Source organism: Clinocottus analis, unplaced genomic scaffold (assembly GCF_023055335.1).
Source record: "Clinocottus analis isolate CAN_PGR_092001 unplaced genomic scaffold, fCliAna1.0.p SCAF_8, whole genome shotgun sequence".
In the NCBI taxonomy this organism is placed as follows: Eukaryota; Metazoa; Chordata; class Actinopteri; order Perciformes; family Cottidae; genus Clinocottus; species Clinocottus analis.
Window position 1 is genome coordinate 1,203,180 of NW_027176240.1, and position 18,208 is coordinate 1,221,387.

The 18,208-nt window shown below is 42.0% G+C and overlaps 2 protein-coding genes across 3 annotated transcripts; one reads left to right on the top strand and one right to left on the bottom strand.

Annotated features, from left to right (window-relative positions):
• The first annotated feature begins 1,651 nt into the window (after positions 1-1,651).
• On the top strand, positions 1,652-7,821 carry plekha3 (pleckstrin homology domain containing, family A (phosphoinositide binding specific) member 3). Of its 2 annotated transcripts, none has more exons than XM_068567275.1 (9): positions 1,652-2,016; positions 3,658-3,774; positions 3,879-4,028; positions 4,334-4,455; positions 4,609-4,713; positions 5,326-5,369; positions 5,702-5,796; positions 6,561-6,902; positions 7,720-7,821. In XM_068567275.1, exons 1-8 carry the CDS (start codon positions 1,977-1,979, stop codon positions 6,668-6,670), a joined length of 783 nt encoding a protein of 260 aa, XP_068423376.1. In that variant the 5' UTR covers positions 1,652-1,976; the 3' UTR covers positions 6,671-6,902; positions 7,720-7,821. The 2 variants fall into 2 exon arrangements, with proteins under 2 accessions (XP_068423376.1, XP_068423377.1); XM_068567276.1 differs by lacking the exon at positions 1,652-2,016 and adding an exon at positions 2,389-2,484.
• Positions 7,822-10,729: 2,908 nt separating this feature from the next.
• LOC137779491 (NLR family CARD domain-containing protein 3-like) lies at positions 10,730-17,524 on the bottom strand. The gene is given in 11 exon segments (XM_068567285.1): positions 10,730-11,727; positions 11,840-11,886; positions 12,627-12,776; positions 12,891-13,064; positions 13,152-14,916; positions 15,079-15,307; positions 15,459-15,537; positions 16,151-16,267; positions 16,525-16,635; positions 17,029-17,116; positions 17,285-17,524. Coding segments are annotated over 10 exon segments (3,312 nt in total). The 5' UTR covers positions 17,091-17,116; positions 17,285-17,524; the 3' UTR covers positions 10,730-11,149.
• Between the last annotated feature and the right edge of the window lie 684 nt (positions 17,525-18,208).

An 18,208-nucleotide genomic window follows, 5' to 3' on the forward strand; every position in this document is an offset into this window, starting at 1 on the left:
GACGAACTGGAGTGAGCGGTGGGAAGGTTTGTCGCCCAGTAGGAGAACTCTGGGCTCTGGTTTCTCCACCTCCCCCACCCAACAACATCCCAACCTCTCAGCACACTTCAAGGCACGGGGAGACAGCTGGGATTGTACATGTGTTCGTGTGTGTGTGTGTTTGCGTGTGTTGAATGTTGCCAAAACCAACACGGTCGTCATTTCCCGCACATGTGGAAGTTTTTCTTACAGCGATGACTCCGGTATGGAGCATCTTATATCCGTGTGATAGCGGAAAGGAGGGGCGAGCAGCGCATGCGGCGCGGGGAGATGAGGAATGACGGACAGGTGGACAGATGGATGGTGCGGGTGGGAGGCGGGACATAGCCGGGGACAGAGAGGCAGACAGGAGGACAGCTGAGAGCTGTCACTGATGGAATGACAAGCATGCCCAGCCCACAATACACACACACACGCACACACTGCCTGCATGCCATGACGGGAAACTCAGTAGTGTGTGTTGGTGTGTGTGTGTGTGTGTTGACCATCTCACGAACACAACGAAGGTTTAAAGGTTAACTGTATTGTATGTTTTTAGCATCAAAGATGCTCCAGCTGCTTGTTTTAATATCTTAAACTCATTGTTCACATAACTCTGCAGCAGATGCACATGGCGTCATTGTTATGGATATCTCATGTATTGATTGATTGACTCGATGATTGATGAAAAGAACGTCGAGATGGCACGAGTGGATGTGCTTCAGTCGGGTTATTTGCATTAAAAAATTAGTTAACAAATAGAGTTTGCACTTTATGTTGATAATGAAAGAGAGCTTGGGCAAAACTGCAGTATTGAAATGTTTTTTGTCAATAATAACAATGAATAAAAAAGAGAACAGGATCTGTCAGAAGTTTGTGATGAGGCCAATGTTATGTTGCATTTCATCCACTGGATGGCAGGAAGAGAGCAGCCGAAGAAGTCTGCAATATCTTAGACACATTCCAGTTTGTGTCTGCTATTTAGTTCCCTTTTAAATACAATTAAATGGATTGTTGTGAATGTAAAGCTCTCTGATTCAAACTTATGATTTGTGATACTTTATACAAAGAACACGTAATTTAACTAAACTTAATATTTCAATATCTGTACCCTTTCTGTCCGGTCATTTTTGAAGTATTCATTTGATGTATTTCTTAATACAAATACATTTTATTGGCTTTATAAGAAGTAGTTGAACATTAGCACAACCAAAACAACCAAAAATACATATGCAGCAGGTATAGTTTGGTGGTCATAACTTTTTCATCATGTCTGCTGCTCTCATCATGTTAATTATTTCTGTCATGTGCATTAAATGTGCATTAAATGTATAAAGCATCCCATATAGCCATGATAATATATACACAGACAGAATAACTATTATAAGCAGAAGTATAGGATGAAATTAATATTAATCAAAACACATCATAAATAGAAAAACACCGTAATTTTTTATTTTATTGCATAATGACATTGTGTACTTTCCCTATACTTTGAGTAATCTGCAGATAATTATGACATACTTTAACTTTTGGTGAGGTTTTGAATGCTTTTCATTGTATCTTCACAGCAGCAGCAGCAGCAGCATCCCTTTATTCTATGAAATGGCCCCACACAGGCTTCCGTAGCGTGGCTGCCGTTTTGTTGACATTTTTTTGGTGTTATCCTCCCCTCTCCATCCGCTGACTGTCCACACGTTAGCTTCCCACCTCGTGAACGTCTCGACACGAGCACCGACGTGAACATGACAGCGTCCCGCCATCGCTGCCGGTCCGCGCTCACGTCCCGCGAGCAGACCAACGCGTCTTTAGACGACCGGAAGCTCGTTTTCTAACCCCCTGTCACTCGAGCGAGGAAAAAAAAGCGAACGTTAGCAAGCTAGCTTGTTCGCTTCAGTTATTTGGCTGTTACGGCGGAGAGCTACCAGGAATAAATTAACCGATGTAAAGTGGAAACAATGGAGGGGGTTCTGTACAAATGGACGAACTACATGACAGGTGAGTCTGTGTCCAAACAGGTGAGTCTGTCCGTCTGTCCAAACGGCTACTTCCGGTGACTTGTCCCCGTGACGGAGCAACGGACGACGGTTTGTGTTCTAGCTAAACGTAGCGTAATGTAACAGAATATATATATATATATATATATATATATATATATATATATATATATATATATATTACATGTGCACTTTCTGTATATATGTGTATATATATTGTAATATAATATATGTGTATATTATATTGTCATCAAAGTGTCGTTTCACTGCCGTTTAATTCAACCTGCAGCCGTTGCTAATGATATCACTATGATTACTATGTTGTAATTATGCAGTATAAATGCAATACAAAGCAACCCACAGTGGCATTTGACCTCAGTGATGGCAGCAGATCGTGTCTATGAATAATGGTGGTAGAAGACAACATGTAAACATTGCTCGTGACTGCTTTGTGCCAGCTGTGAAGGAGGTTAGAGGTCACGTGAGAGGTCTGCCCCTGATTCATTCTAATAATAATCTTCTTTTTTTAATCTGTATAGCACTTTTCAAGCTGATAGATCAATAGCAACACAAAATATCAAGAACTAAAAGGCCGTTTAAAAATAAATATACAGATGAATCATTTCAAAGCATATGAGGAAGGACAGGTGAAAATAGACTTTAAAAAATCAAGTAGTTACACAACAGAGCTATATTTAGAAATTAAAGCAGGACTGTAAAAATATGTCTCAAGAAAGGATTTAAAAGCAGAACAACAGTGTCAGCAGATCAGATCAGATCCAAAGTTACAAGTACCTAACTTTTATTACATTTAGCTAGTTAGTCTCTCAACTGTGTCACATGATGTGTTGCTCAGAGGCCTCGGTGTAAAATGTACAAAAGTATTTAAGTTTAGGGGAAGAAAAATAGATTAACATTAAGTTAATTTATCATTTTGTTGTGACTCATGAGCAATGACAATAAAACGGGGTAGACTCAGATATTAAATGAAATTTTATGCAGGTTTATGACTAAACATACTATAATAACACAAAAAAGCATAATGAGTTTTATTTGTTTTTTTTAAACCCACAAATAAGGTGCATTGGCTAAATAGGAAAAAACAAACAAGATATACATACTTCAAATGGAGATTCATTTAGATTTTGACTTTTGGGTTACACAATGTGTACAATGAATATGTAGAAAAACATCAAATCATGTGTATTTGTACATGAGTTTTTCTGCAAGCCAAGCAGAAAAAGTGGTGAGCAGAGGCCGTCCTTCAATCAGAGGATCGGCGGTTTGATCCCCGGCCCTGCTAGCCAGAGTCGATGTGTCCTTGAGCGAGACACTTAACACTAAAGTTGCTCCCATAGCTAGTCCTGATGTGGCACCTTCATAGTAGCTTCTCTCATCACTGTGTGAATGAGTATTCAGAAAAGCGCTACAGAAAATTGAACCATTAATAAAATGTGTTGTCGTGGACAACTAAGCAGTTCATTAAGAAATGAATATGCAGATTAATCAACAATGATTATGAACCATTAGTTGCAACCATAGAATCCACCGTGCGTGCAACTTACCTCTGATCAGGTACATTAAATTGCACAAACCTCCACGCAGACGTTTAACACCTCTGCTTCCGGTTCTGTGTCCTCAGGCTGGCAGCCGCGCTGGTTCGTCTTGGAGAGCGGAGTCATCTCTTACTACGACTGCGAGGACGACGTCGGGAAAGGAAGCAAAGGCTCCATCAAGATGTCCGTGTGTGACATCAAAGGTCAGAAGGCCTCCGCTGCTCCTCCTCGCTTCGTTAGTACGGAAACAAAAAACTCAAAACGCATCCATCGAACGCCGTTTTGTGTTTTCTTTTGTGTGTTTCAGTTCATCCGTCGGACCCGACGCGTCTGGAGTTGATCATCCCCGGCGAGCAGCACTTCTACGTCCGAGCTGTGAACGCCGCGGAGCGACAGCGGTGGCTGGTGGCTTTGGGCTCGTCCAAAGCTGGAACTCTGGACAGCCACAAGCACAAAGGTACAAAGAGTTGCTCTCAGTCTGTCTGTCCGTCTGCTGCGGCTCTTCCTGGAGGAAAACACTCAGAAATCTCTGAGTTCGTCCTCATGAAGGTGTTTTTGTTTTGTGGAGATATTTTACGAATGCAGTGTGTCTCTCGTTGTAAAGGAAACGCATGTTTTTGATCTCACTTTAGAAACAAAATCTAGAAGAAGAGAAGTAGATCTTTTTTTCAAACATATAAATTAGCCGTTTTTTTGGGGAGAAATACGGATAAAATCTGCAGATACTACACTTTTTGTGTTGTTTGCGTCCCATGTTGCCAGGTCCAGACTGTCTGAAGACCAAGATGTCTGAACTGCGTCTGTACTGCGACCTCCTGGTGCAGCAGGTCCAAACCATCCAATCACAGCACAGCTCTGACCCAGAGGACACGCCCACTTCTGAGGTGATGCATCTTCTGTTGACCCCCAAAAAATTTTTTTGTAAGATGCTGTTTCCTAAGACGATCTTAACGTCACAGACAGAATGTTTACGTCTACTGAAGGATGACGCATTTGTTTTTATTGTGTTGTTTTTTATTTTCTCTGTCTCTCTCCAGGCTTCTCTGCTCAGCGCAACCTGCGAGACCTTCATCAGGACTTTGGAGGAGTGTATGACCCTCGCCAACCAGAGTATGACCCCTGACCTCCGGCCCCCTGAAAGGGTAACAACAACAACAACACACACTTTCTACACAAGAAACGCCGACAGAAATGTGTTTTTGGTTTCATATGAAACAGAAAGAAACATATTGGCAGCGATGTCAAACTCACAATGAATAAACATGTGGTCAAAATGGTGTTGTCGAAAAATCCGTCAAATGTTGTTTATTGCCATTAAATTATTTCAAAGAAAGGTATCACATTCCTACACGTGAGAACCAGAACCGTCACACGCCATTACAATAGTTGCCAGGTTCTTTTCTGTCAGGAGATTTATATGTTTATCGATACCAATCAACAACATTTTAGCCGTTATTGTATAAACTTTTGGGTTTTATGAGCTCTTCATTTATGTTTTTATACCAAAATTGTAATTTGTAAAGTACAATAGATCCGTCTGTGACGTAGTATATAATAAGTAAAAGTACCTTGAACTAGTACAGAACTTGAGCAAATGCACTTGGTTAGAGTCCATCACTGTATATTAAATGTAATATATTTATTCAATTATTGTCTTTAGATACAGTTTTGAAGTACTTCTACAATACTTTAATATTATTTTTTAATTTCAAACAAAAATGTATTCTCTTCCCTCTTTTTGTCCGGTTGCCCAGATGAAGAGGTCCATCAGTCACCCGGGAACGTACAGCTTTGACAGGTGAGCTCCCTCTATTTATATTTATAATAATAATAATAATAATAACTTAAGTTGTATATAGCACTCATGCAAAGATGCAGCTACACGTGTCTTTCCCAACAAGATAAAATCAGCCCTCTGTGATCATTTCTCCTGTTTCCATCGTGACTGTTGGGTCTAAAATATTCCATCTGAAGTAAATGTGAGGCTTCATCAGTCAAATCCAGACGATATCCTTTAAAATTACAGCTGTTTCAGTTTGAAACTCCTCTTTTTTGTGTTGGTATCCTGGTTTTCTAACACAAAATGCTGGTTTATGCTCTCTGGCCGTTCACTGCCTTTGCTTTCCTCAGGTCCGGTGTGCTGAAGGAGTACATGAGCGGAGGTCAAAGGTCAACTCAGCGCAGGAACCGGACGTGCTCCGACAGCTCGCTCTACGATGCTGAACGTAAGCTAGCTGCTTGTTTTTTTAAAGATGAAAGAAGTAAAAAGTTTTACTTAGTAAAGAAGCAAAACCACAGCACAGAAATACTCTGTTCAGAGTAAACGCCAGATTCCTGAAGTATTATGTACTACCTTTTAAAACGGCTCGACCAAGATCTTTATATTTTAAAACCTCATTGTCTCTTCTGACCTGTAACAACATGGACTAGATATTGATTATTGATTAGACAGTTAGAAAGCACGACTAACTAAACAGGCTTAGTTTTTCATAACTCTTAGAGCTATTGCAATTTATATATATATATATATATATATTTAAAAAAATGTAATAACATATATACTATTATGTGTTTATATATATATATTATATTATATATATATTTATTTTTAGAACATATATAAATATATATCATATATATATATATATATATATATATTTATATATATATATATATATGATATATATATATATATGATATATATATATATATATATATATATATGATATATATATATATCATATATATATATATATATATATATATATATATATATATATATATATATATATATATATATATATATATAAAACACAATCTAGATGTATACTTGTAAGAGTATTTATACTTCAGTAGAATATCTCAGTACTTATTCTAACATCAATTTTTAGGGATTTACACAAACTTAACTACTACATCTGTTTGTGTGTGTGTGTGTGTGTGTGCGTGTGTGTGTGTGTGTGTGTGTGTGTGTGTGTGTGTGTTACAGGTGTGCTGCCCAGTGTCAACGGGGACTCGTCCTCCATCCCCGAGGAGAGCGGCGGCAGCGTGAGTCCAAAGACCACGCCCACCGACACCGACACCGACCTGTCCATCTGAAGAGGTCAAGAGGTCAAGACGGGGGACGAGGACACCCTCAGTCTCGATACCGACGTCGTCTTTTTTCGTCGAAACGGAGCGATGAGTTGACGGACATCCATAATCCCCTCGGATTATCCTCCTCGCGAGCTGATTGCCAAACACGTGCACTTTGGAAATCGTAACGATTGTTTTTGTTTCAGTCGCACGGTTCACACTGGAGAGGACGGGAGAACCTCGTGCCCGAGACACCGTGAGTATTTAAAGTACGCGGTGGGGGGGCGGGATCGTGACCTGAAGCTCAAATCCCGGACAAATCTGTGAAGGAAAACAGCAGTTACCGTGTGAGGACTGCGCCGGTCGTGTAGGCAGCTAACGAATAAGTGGATTGTCTGTTCGCCGCTTCGAAACAGACCCGGAGGTCTTGTTGTCCTGAGAGGGTTGTTTGGTCTTTTTGATGGAAACATTTCAAATCAAGTATTTTCTGCCTTTGCTCAAGAAGTTGCGTCGCTTTTTTTTTTTTCATTGACCGAGCGAGCGTCTTCTCCCGGTCTTCTTTCGGGCCTCTTCCCCGCTCGCTTCTCGTCCTTCGAGGTCGTCGGAAGCGAAGTCCGAGAGTCCGCCATCTTCGCTCGAACTCTCAGAGAAGCCGAAGGTCTTCAGATGCCAAAGTTCAACGACTCTTTCAACCCGGTTCTCCACTCGAGACTCATTACAGATAGATGTGAACGTGTGCAAGTTGCTGCCTTTTTATGTTTGTGTTTGAGTGTTGTCGTCTGCTGATGAATCCCACTTGAAAAGACGGTAAAGTACGGTGGCCCCTAGAGCTCAATTGCATCTCGAGGAAAACAGGAAAAGACAAAAAACTAGGAGACGTGATCCTCCAGCGGTGTTTTGTTCATTTGCTTTCTGCGTGTTGAGCTCTCCGGGCCACCGTACGTACATGAAGTGCTTTATGAATTATTGAAGCTCAACATTTCAGTTCAGATGCTGCCTCTTCTTCTCTCTGTACACTTTTCACTCGCCAAAGCTAACCACTTAGCATCTTTGTTTGTTTGTGTCTCCACTAGTCCGTTGGTGCAGCGAGGAACCTCGTCTACGAACGATGAATCGGCAATTTCATGACAAACATGTTACAGGAAAATAAATAAAAAATTCTGGTGAAGGACAAATCAATCTCCACGTAAAGCATTTCAGCTTATGAATACAGTTTAGACGTAAACAATAGAAACAAAGACAATAGAGACAAAGACAATGGAGACGAAGACAATAAAACAATATACGTAAACAAGAGAGACGTAAACAATTGAGATGTGAACAATAGAGACATAGACAAGAGAGACGTGAAGAATAAAATAGACGTAAACATTAGCGATGGAAACAAGAGAGACGTAATTAATGTAGACGTAAACAATAGAGGCATAAACAAGAGAGACATAAACAATAAAACGATGGAAACGTCAACAATAAAACAAGAGAGATGTCAACAATAGAGACGTAAACAAGTGCTAGAGGCCAAAACAAAAACCCACATTTGAGCTACAGTGTGTTTGTATTTCCCTTCAGAGACACTTTAATAAACACCTGCAGTGGACAAACTGACAGCCAATCAGGTGTTGACGTGATTAAACTGACAGCCAATCAGGTGTTGACGTGATTAAACTGACAGCCAATCAGGTGGAGTAACGTTTCCCTGCGTCGCTGTGGTTGTGTTGCACTTTGGACTTGAAGGCGACGTCGTCCTTCTGAATGTTCGTGCTCTGGAACAGGTACTGTGGTGGGAAACCTGGAAATCTGATTTTCAAGTTTTTGTTTGTTTGTTTGTTTGTTTTGGAGTTGCAGCAGCCTTACGTGTAACGGTACAACTATTTAAAAGCTTCATCCTTTGTGTTACTTTCACCAAAACGTGTGTTCAGTGTTTGTTACCAACACAACCAAACTGTGTTTTCTTGGCTTCTGACGTCAAATAACTTAATAATTATTTATAACTTCATGGTAGTTCTTTAAATTATCATTTATATTATTATCCTTTCACTTGCCTATTAGATGATTTTATCTGTACACAAACATCAGATGATTTTGTAGTTAAAACCGTGACATGAGCTTGTGAAGTAGTGAAGAACAAAGTGTGATTTAAACAAAGATGAAACATGAATAATACAAATTTAAAGAGCATTCGCTGTAAAATATCCCCCAAATAAATAAATACCGTTCAGATTTCTCCACAACTCTTGAAGACAACATATGAATGATCAAGTGTGTGAATGTTTTAACGTCTTCATCACGATTTCATCTTGGACAAACACGCTCTTTTAAAAAAAGGAACCGTTCAATATTTTGGGTAATTAGCTTGAAGATCGATGCCCTTCTCTTACTTTTGTTTTGTAATCTGTGTTTCTTCTTCTTCTTCTTCTTCGGATTAAACAAACAAAGCGTACCATGTGCGCTTTAGATTTGCTGGATTTTTGTTCAGAGCCAGGCTAGCAGTTTCCCCCTGTTCCCAGTCTTTGTGCTAAGCTAAGCTAACCGTCCCCCCCTGCCCGGCTCCAGCTTCACGAGAGCGACGTCAATCTGCTCAACTGAGAAAACGGGACAAAGTTATTCACCAAAAATGTCAAACTGTTCCTTTTTAAGTCAACACACATGAAGACAGACTTCATTTAAACTGCTGAATTACAACAGAAAAGTATTTTCTGTCCAGTTTTTGGACAAACCAGCGGAGAGATTTTCATGCCTTAAGTGTCTGCACGAAGTGACGTGTGTGGTTGTATCGGACTTTGCATTATTTAAATAAAACTACGAGATTTTAAACTGAAGTGAATCGATGGGACTTTTCTCATTTGTTTGTTTTAAAAGTGTTATTTTGTGTGTCGGGGTTTATATTCACACGTGTCTAACCTGCCATGAAAAGCGTAAATAAATATAAATACAACTAAAGAAGTTAACGTGGTAACTCTGGACGTTTTGGATGATTCTTGTGTGTGTTTATGGAGTGTGTGTGTGTGTGTGTGTGTGTGTGTGTGTGTGTCTCACCTGAGCCCCACGTTCTTCATCCATGGATCAAATGTCTCATTATCCAGCTTTAATTAACCTGATGATTGACGTCCGGCTATTTCGGTTTCTCTCTCTCTGAGAAGAACTGTGAGCTTGACTTGAGTTCACATTCCTGGTCGTCCTCCCATGTTTCTAAGTGAACTCACTAACTAAACTAAACTAACGTGACTCTCCCGTGCTACAACACACAACTTCATGAGGCTCACTTCTCATTGTTTATATCCCTAAAGCCTCTTTGACTTTTTTTAAAACTTAAATGCTTTTACTTAGTTGTATGGAAGCCCATTTCCGCCACAAAAAAATAAATTAGGACCAATATAATTTCTTTTTTTTTTTCTGTACACTTTTTTTTTTAACTTTTGTACACTTTTTTTCTTGTGTGCGTTTGCTTAGTTCAATCCCATGTGAATTTGTAAGCATTTGATGTATTTCATCTGTTGTAAAGCCACGTTTAATGTTCTCACAATCCATTTCTATGTCAAATCGAAGTTTCAGACTGTTGTCCTTTTTGTCAATATTTTTTTACATTTTTTTTATTCGTCATATATATATATATATATATAATTTTTTTTCGGGGGGGGGGGGCTCCTAATTATTTTTTTGTGGTTGAAATGGACTTCCATAAGTTCGTCATCCACAGGTCTGATCTAATAAAGTACTCGAAAGTACTGGATATTGTACAGTACGTGCGCAGGCAATTGCAACCTATTGTCAGTTTTTATAGCAATGCAATTTGAGGAATATAATCATAAGTCATAAGTACCTGCACATTAACGCTGTGAAAACCTTTTCGATTGACGAAATCTGCCTCGTTCGGGGCGATTTGATGCGGATCTGTGCGCAGTCCACTGGCACCAATGGCATTGGGGAAAAAACTCAATTACTTGCAATTCCAAAAAAGCCCTCTTTGATTTGTAGGAAGAAGAGAGGAAGAGGAAGAGATTAGGAGGAAACTGTCTCTGCAGGGGAAGAAGGTGAGATTGATAAAGAACTGGAGTCTTTAGTTTAAGTTTTATTTCAGTTTTTTTGTTCCTATTCCTCTATATGAGTCAGCAACATATTGAATTCAAGTAAACAGTTACAGTGTCACACACAAAAAGTTAAAAGTATTTAGGGATTTTCTACATATTTGGTCAAGCGTGATCCTCAGAAGGAGACTTGTCAGTCAAGTTTGATCCTCTACGTAAATGCATACAGTCAATGCTCCGTGTGGTGTTCAATGTACGAGAAGGTCTTCTAAAAAGCCGCTCGTACAGGAAGTCATGATGTGAGAACGGAGCTTGGCGATCTTGAACTCTCCCTATAAAAACGTCATCTAACTAATATCGCTCCTTCATCAATGGGATCTTGCGCTGGAGCAGGTTCAAGCCTCGTGGAATCAAAAAGCCTGATTTATGTAATCTTATCCTGAAAATGATCTATCTGGACAGGTGAGAGGAAATGTCTCTACCTACGAGGAAGAGACTCTCCTTCCTCCAGAGATCAAAAAGACACTGAGGAACCAGACCTGAACCAGACCCCAGACCAGAACCCAAACCCGGGGTAAAGCGGTTCAGTGAATGTGGTGTTGAAGGTGTGCAGGTGGATCAGTGTGTCAGAGGAGACTCTGTAGAAGGACAGGGAGCCGGCAGGATAGTCCACATACACTGCTACTCTACCAGAGGAAGAGGAGGAAGAAGAGGGGATGAGTGTTGCTGTCTGATTGTGACGGACAGAGTAACGATCGTTGTAAGACTCCAGACTCCAGGACTGATCATTCATTCCAAACAACGAGTCTTTACTGTCTCCTCTCCTTCCGATTCCTCCGTAACTCACTGATATGTAAACTTCTCCTCTCCACTCGACCTCCCAGTAACAGCGACCAATCGGAACAGCTCCACACAGCAGCTGAGGCCGGTAGTCGAACCTGTCCGGGTGAGGAGGATACGGCTGATCCTCGTCCACACACGTCACCCGCCGGTTGTTGTCGGACAGTTTGAGTCTCCTGTGCACTGTGTTTGTGTCGAGTGTGAGTTCACCGGAATCTGATGGAGGGAACAAGACACACAACACAGCCACAGTTATGAATCTATCATCCTTTGACACTTTAAGGATGACATCAGAGATGTGAATGGGGGATGTCGGTGTGACACTCACACTTCCTCAGACCTGGTCGGAGCCATTGGATTCCAGCGGGCTCCACCCTGAAAGGAGGAGGCGGGTCCGAGCAGCATGGAAACATGGACATGACATTATTAGTGCTGGGCAAAGATGAAAAAATTTTAACTGATTAATCGCATGATTTTTCTGCAATTAAAAGCGATTAATCGCATTATACTCAATTCAATAATGAATGAAAAACTAGTGTATTGCACGCTTTTACTTGAATGTAATGTTATCAGAACAACATAACAGGCACTTTCGGAGCAACAGCAAGTTAACGTACGGTATAAAAATCTGTTTTAATTTTTTTTTAATCTGGTTTCCTGTTTTGAGATCAGGTGCTTTTATTTTGAAGGCGAAAAACGCAGTTGAAACGGAAGTCGCATAGTGCGCCGTTTAACGGCTAACGTCTTTACGCACAATTTTGGGGCGACCGTGGCTTGCCCGTGGCATGCCCGTCTTTCGATCAGAGGATCGGTGGTTCGAGTCCCGGCTCCGCTAGTCCCTGTCGTTGTGTCCTTGAGCAAGTCACTTGGTTGGCTGCATCAATGCTGTGTAACGCTAAGCCCCTCCCAATGCTAAAAACAACAACATGCTGTTAACGCATGATAAAATCACTGTCGGCGTTAATGGATTGCTGCTGGACGCGTTAACACGTTACAAACCAAGTTTTTGGTGGTTTGATGTGAGCTAGGTGAGTCAAGGTCATATGAACCGGTTTCCAGCTCTACCTCTTCCATCAAACTGATGCTCTGTGGCTACAGCGTGCCTCTCTTCATACCTCAGAGTCTCCAGCCGAGCAGACAGACGCTTCACTGAGTCTCCTGGATGATTGTAGCTCAGGTCCAGCTCTCTCAGACGGGAGGTGTTGGAGCTCAGAGCTGAGGCCAGAGAAGCACCACCTACCTCTGTGATCAGACAGCCCGACACCCTGCAAACACACGAAACAACACACGTGTCACATCTCAAGAAGGATACGAGTTTATCCGTGAATGTAAATCAGGATTTAAGGGTCCATTAGTTTTACATGTCGATGAATCCTGACCTGAGAGTCTCCAGTTTACAGTGTGGACTAACCAGTCCATCAGACAGCAGCTTCACTCCTGAATCCCGCAGGTTGTTGTTACTCAGGTCCAGCTCTCTCAGAGTAGAGGACTGGGAGCAGAGGACTGAGGACAGAGCTCCACAACTTCTCTCTGAGAGGTTACAGTCACTCAGTCTGAAGAGACAATGACAAAGAAAAAATAAGCAACAAGTAGAAGAGATAGCGGCGTATTAAGTTATGATCTACGAATCTAACTCTTACAGAGCTTTGTTGGAGGCTTTGACCACTGGCAGCAGCCTCAGAAGAGCCTCCTCTGAAGCAGAGTACTTCCTCAGGTCAAACACCTCCAGATCTTTTCCTGATGACAGCAAGATGAAGACCAGAGCTGACCACTGAGCAGGAGACAGTTCCTCCGTGGAGAGACGTCCTGACCTCAGGAACCGTTGGATCTCCTCCACTGGAGAACCATCGTCCAGTTCATTCAGACAGTGGAACAGATTGATGCTTTTCTCTGGAGACACATTCTCATTGATCATCTTCTTGATGTACTGGACTGTTTCCTGATTGGTCTGCGAGCTACTTCCTGTCTGTGTCAGCAGACCTCGTAGCAGAGTCTGATTGGTCGGCAGTGAAAGACCCAGGAGGAAGCGGAGGAACAAGTCCAGGTGTCCATTGGGACTCTGTAAGGCCTTGTCCACAGCGCTCTGGTAGAGATGTCTTGGTTCAGCTTTGTCTCTAAAGGCTTTAGAAAACATGGTTTGTTTTTCTGCCATCAGATTGACACCGGAGTTGATGAAGGTCAGATGGACATGAAGAGCAGCCAGAAACTCCTGAACACTCAGGTGGACGAAGCAGAACACCTTGTCCTGGTACAGTCCTCTCTCCTCTCTGAAGATCTGTGTGAACACTCCTGAGTACACTGAGGCTGCTCTGATATCGATGCCACACTCTGTCAGGTCGGAGTCATAGAAGATCAGGTTCCCTTTCTGCAGCTGATCGAAAGCCAGTTTTCCCAGAGACTCGATCATCTTCCTGCTATCCGGACCCCAGTGTGGATCCGTCTCAGCTCCTCCATCGTACTTGACCTTCTTCACTTTGGACTGAACCACCAGGAAGTGGATGTACATCTCAGTGAGGGTCTTGGGCAGCACGTCCTCCAGAACTGTAGCAGTGATCCAGCAGAAGACTGGGATGTGGCACATGATGTGGAGGCTTCGGGAGGTTTTGATGTGGGAGATGATGCTGCCGGCCTGCTCCTCATTTCTGAACCTCTTCTTGAAGTACTCCTCCTTCTGTGAGTCAGTGAACCCTCTGACCTCTGTCACCAGGTCAACACAGTCAGGAGGGATCTGATTGGCTGCTGCAGGTCGTGTGGTTATCCAAAGGCGAGCAGAGGGAAGCAGCTTCCCCCTGATGAGGTTTGTCAGCAGCACATCGACCGAGGCGGACTCTGTGACGTCAGTCAGGACCTTATTGTTGTGGAAGTCCAGAGGAAGTCGACACTCATCCAGACCGTCAAAGATGAACACAACCGGGAACTCTTCGAACCTGCAGGATCCTGTTTCAGAGAAGAAGTGATGAACAAGGTCCACCAAGCTGAACTTCTTCTCTTTCAGCACATTCAGCTCTCTGAACGTGAAGGGAAACATGAACTGGATGTCCTGGTTGGCTTTGTCTTCAGCCCAGTCCAGAGTGAACTTCTGTGTTAAGACTGTTTTCCCAATGCCAGCCACTCCCTTTGTCATCACTGTTCTGATTGATTTCTCTCCTCCAGGTGAGGCTTTAAAGAGGTCTTCTTGTCTGATGGTTGTTTCTGGTCTGTGTGGTTTCCTGGCTGTTGCTTCAATCTGTCTGACCTCATGTTCATCATTGACCTGTGCAGTCCCTCCCTCTGTGATGTAGAGCTCTGTGTAGATCTGGTTCAGAAGGGTTGGGTTTCCTGCTTTAGCGATCCCCTCAAACACACACTGGAATTTCTTCTTCAGGTTGGATTTGAGTTTATGCTGACAAACTGCAGCAAGAAGTCCTGAATGAACACACAACAAGAAGATCAAGGAGTCAAAGAATAGATTTCAACATGTAATTTCCTCAAAGAATGAGTCTATGAATATATTCTGGTCCATCTCTTGAGACATTAGTAAACGTTCCATTCATCCAGCATGTTAAATCTTTAGAGAAATCCTCTTACTGCTCTGCAGACAGTCAGCCAGCTCCTCCTGCTTCATGCTCCTCAGGAAGTGCAGTGAGATCTTCTGAAAGGCTTCTCTGCTCCTCATCCTCTGCTCTTCATCCTCACCATCCAACACCTCCTCATCCTCCCTCTGAATCTCTAAGCATTCTGGGTAATCTGAACTCACAACCTTCTGGATCTTCTTCAGCTCGCCCTTCACAAAAGTGAGGATGTTCTCCTCCAGCAGCTGGAACAGAATATATGAATGACAAACTAAAACCACAAAACCAAACATCAGATCCATGTTGGACAGACCGACAACCCCACTGGTCTAAAGAGTGCAGCATGGAGATGATGGTGAACAGAAGAGATGTAAAAGTAGTTGTACATGTACAGACCGTAAATATAGAGTCCAGGTGTGTTTGATGCTGCTGGGCAGACGGACCTCTGGGAACCTCTGAGCTCTCCTGTTCCTCTCTGTGGAGGAGTCATGAACCATCAGCTCACATTGTGTTTATATTATGGCTCATTAGAACATTGTTTATCTCTGAAGTTAATCAGACAACCGACTAGGACACACAGCTGAGTTCAAGAACCTTTTCTCTGACATATTAGCTTGGTGTTGTGTCTCTGTTCATCTTTTCTCAATCCATTCTTTTATAAATGCACACTCTATAAGACTCTGTATATTAATGATTGCAAACACACAAGTTATTGATAGTCATAATATAATAATTATCAACTATAAGTAGTATAAGATCAATATATAGTTGCTGGCATATATAGCAGTGGCTGGCATATATAGCAATGGCTAGCATATATAGCAGTTGCTAGCATATATAGCAATGGCTAGCATATATAGCAGTAGCTAGCATATATAGAAACAGCTAGCATATATGGCAATCGATAGCAGTAGCTTGCATATATAGCAGTGGTTGGCATATATAGCAGTGGTTGGCATATATAGCAGTGGTTGGCATATATAGCAGTGGCTAGCAAATATGGCAGTGGCTAACATATACAGCAGTGGCTAGCATATATAGTTGTAGCAGCACATGTGACCTCATCATCATCAGTTTGAAATTCTCACCTTTGATCAACACATTTGAAGGTTGTAGGACGACTCATAGAACAGTCACTTTTCAGGGACACACAGCTGGGTCCAAGTCCAGATCCAGGTCCAGCACAGTTCGGTCTCTGATGGATCCTGGTCACACATGTACAGCGGTCAGCAACCTTTCCTATCCAAAGAGCCATTTTGCCCATTTAGCTGTGATATCAAAAGCTATTTGATATCACAGCGTATAAAGTTTTTAAGTCATATTTGATATGTGGCTCATGTGGTAGAGTGTGCTAATCTCTAGGTAGCAGGTTGGATCCCTGTCCTCCTCACATGAGGTCTCCATTTTAAAACGCATATCTTTTGCTTTGGAAACCAAACTATCATTAGTTTGAAATCCTCACCTGTGATCAACACATTTGAAGGTTGTAGGACGACTCATAGACCGGTCACTCTTCAGGGACACACAGCTGGGTCCAGGTCCAGGACCAGGACAGTCCAGTCTCTGATGGATCCTGATCACACATTTAGAACCAGAGTCAGTGAGTCAAAGACCTTGTGACATGAGAAGATGGATAGATGGATGGATAGATGGATGGATGGATAACACAAATCAAATAATAAAATATAAAAACAGGGAAAAAAAGATATGTACAAAATAAAAATAACTGGTATGAAAGATATGCACAGCGCAATGTGTATTAATTTAGGAAATTTAATTTAAACAATAGAGAAGTGCAAAAATGCAAAGTGTGTATGTGTAGTGTATATGAAGTGTAAATAAACATATACAGTGATTAATGAATCCACAGAGGACCTACAAGAGGTGACTCATGTTAAAGTCGTATCAGGAACGTTCTCCTGCGTCTGTCCTGGTGACAGCCGATAGTGAGAGATGGTCTTCTCACCTCTGAGCTGTGGCCTGGCCGCCATGTTCCCAACACGGACTGGTTTCCTCCCACTGACTCATTGCAGAGTTTACACAAACACCAGCGCCTGCTGGGAGAGCTCACACATTAGTGCTCTTCTATGTTGACATTAGATTACACAGGAAGTACACAGCACAAGTATTGTATTTGACTGTAGTCTAAATAGTACTGATTCCAAATCACAGGTTCATAAATTATTGTTTTGTAATCTAAAATAGCGTAAAGTGGGACTCACGCGATCTTTTAGTTTGAAATCTGGAACCGGAAGTGTCGCTACCGAAAGTACCCTTACGAGGAACGCAGGGTGGCTTTACAGCAGACGATTACGGAAAACTTTAACTTTATTCATAAATCCATTTGTAGTCCGTTGATGGAAGAAAAACAAAAGTATTTTCTGTAACTTTTTTCTCGCGAGATTGACTCCAAAGTCCCGTCGGTTCCTTGACGAGGAAAAAAAAGACACGCGGACTGGAGACTTTCTCGCGTTTGTTCTTCTTCGCGGGTTCTCCTCTGGCCTCCACGTGAACTGGTTTCTGCTGCACCTGGAGGACCAGAGAGTCCTCCAGAGTCCCTGAGAAAGAAAAGAGTCGCTCACGGACCTTCACAAGCAGCTGCGACACACGAGCTTTAAAGTGAAACTAAAGTCAAACCCGGAAGTGAAGGCGGGTGGTCGACACGAGACACCGGAAGCCCCTCACAACCGATAAGGGGCAAACCTTCACATAATACTAATAAACATGATATTAAAGTGTTTTTCAAGGAGACAGAAACTCTGCTTTATGAAAAGCATTCATCACCACAAATATTCCTGGTTGGTCAAGATTTAATTCGTAAGCTTTTATAGATTTAACAAAGAAAAAAAACTTTTCTAACGGGCCACTAAACAATATGCTCAGCTTTGGTCACTAGAGGGCAGCAGAGAGTCAGAATATTTTAACAAACTTGACCCATTAGAGTTCTGCTGTTTGTCTCTTTGTTCTCCATCAGCTGTGCAGCCAGACAGACAACAACACACTGTAAATAACAACAAGGAGGAACTAAAGGACCTCAACAAAGTGCCCTCTTTGTTGTTGAGTTGTGTCTCTTTGTGGTTGTGTAGCTCAGGTTGCATCTGAAAGGTTCAGGTAGAGAATGTAAAGTCCAAGAAGCAGACGATCCA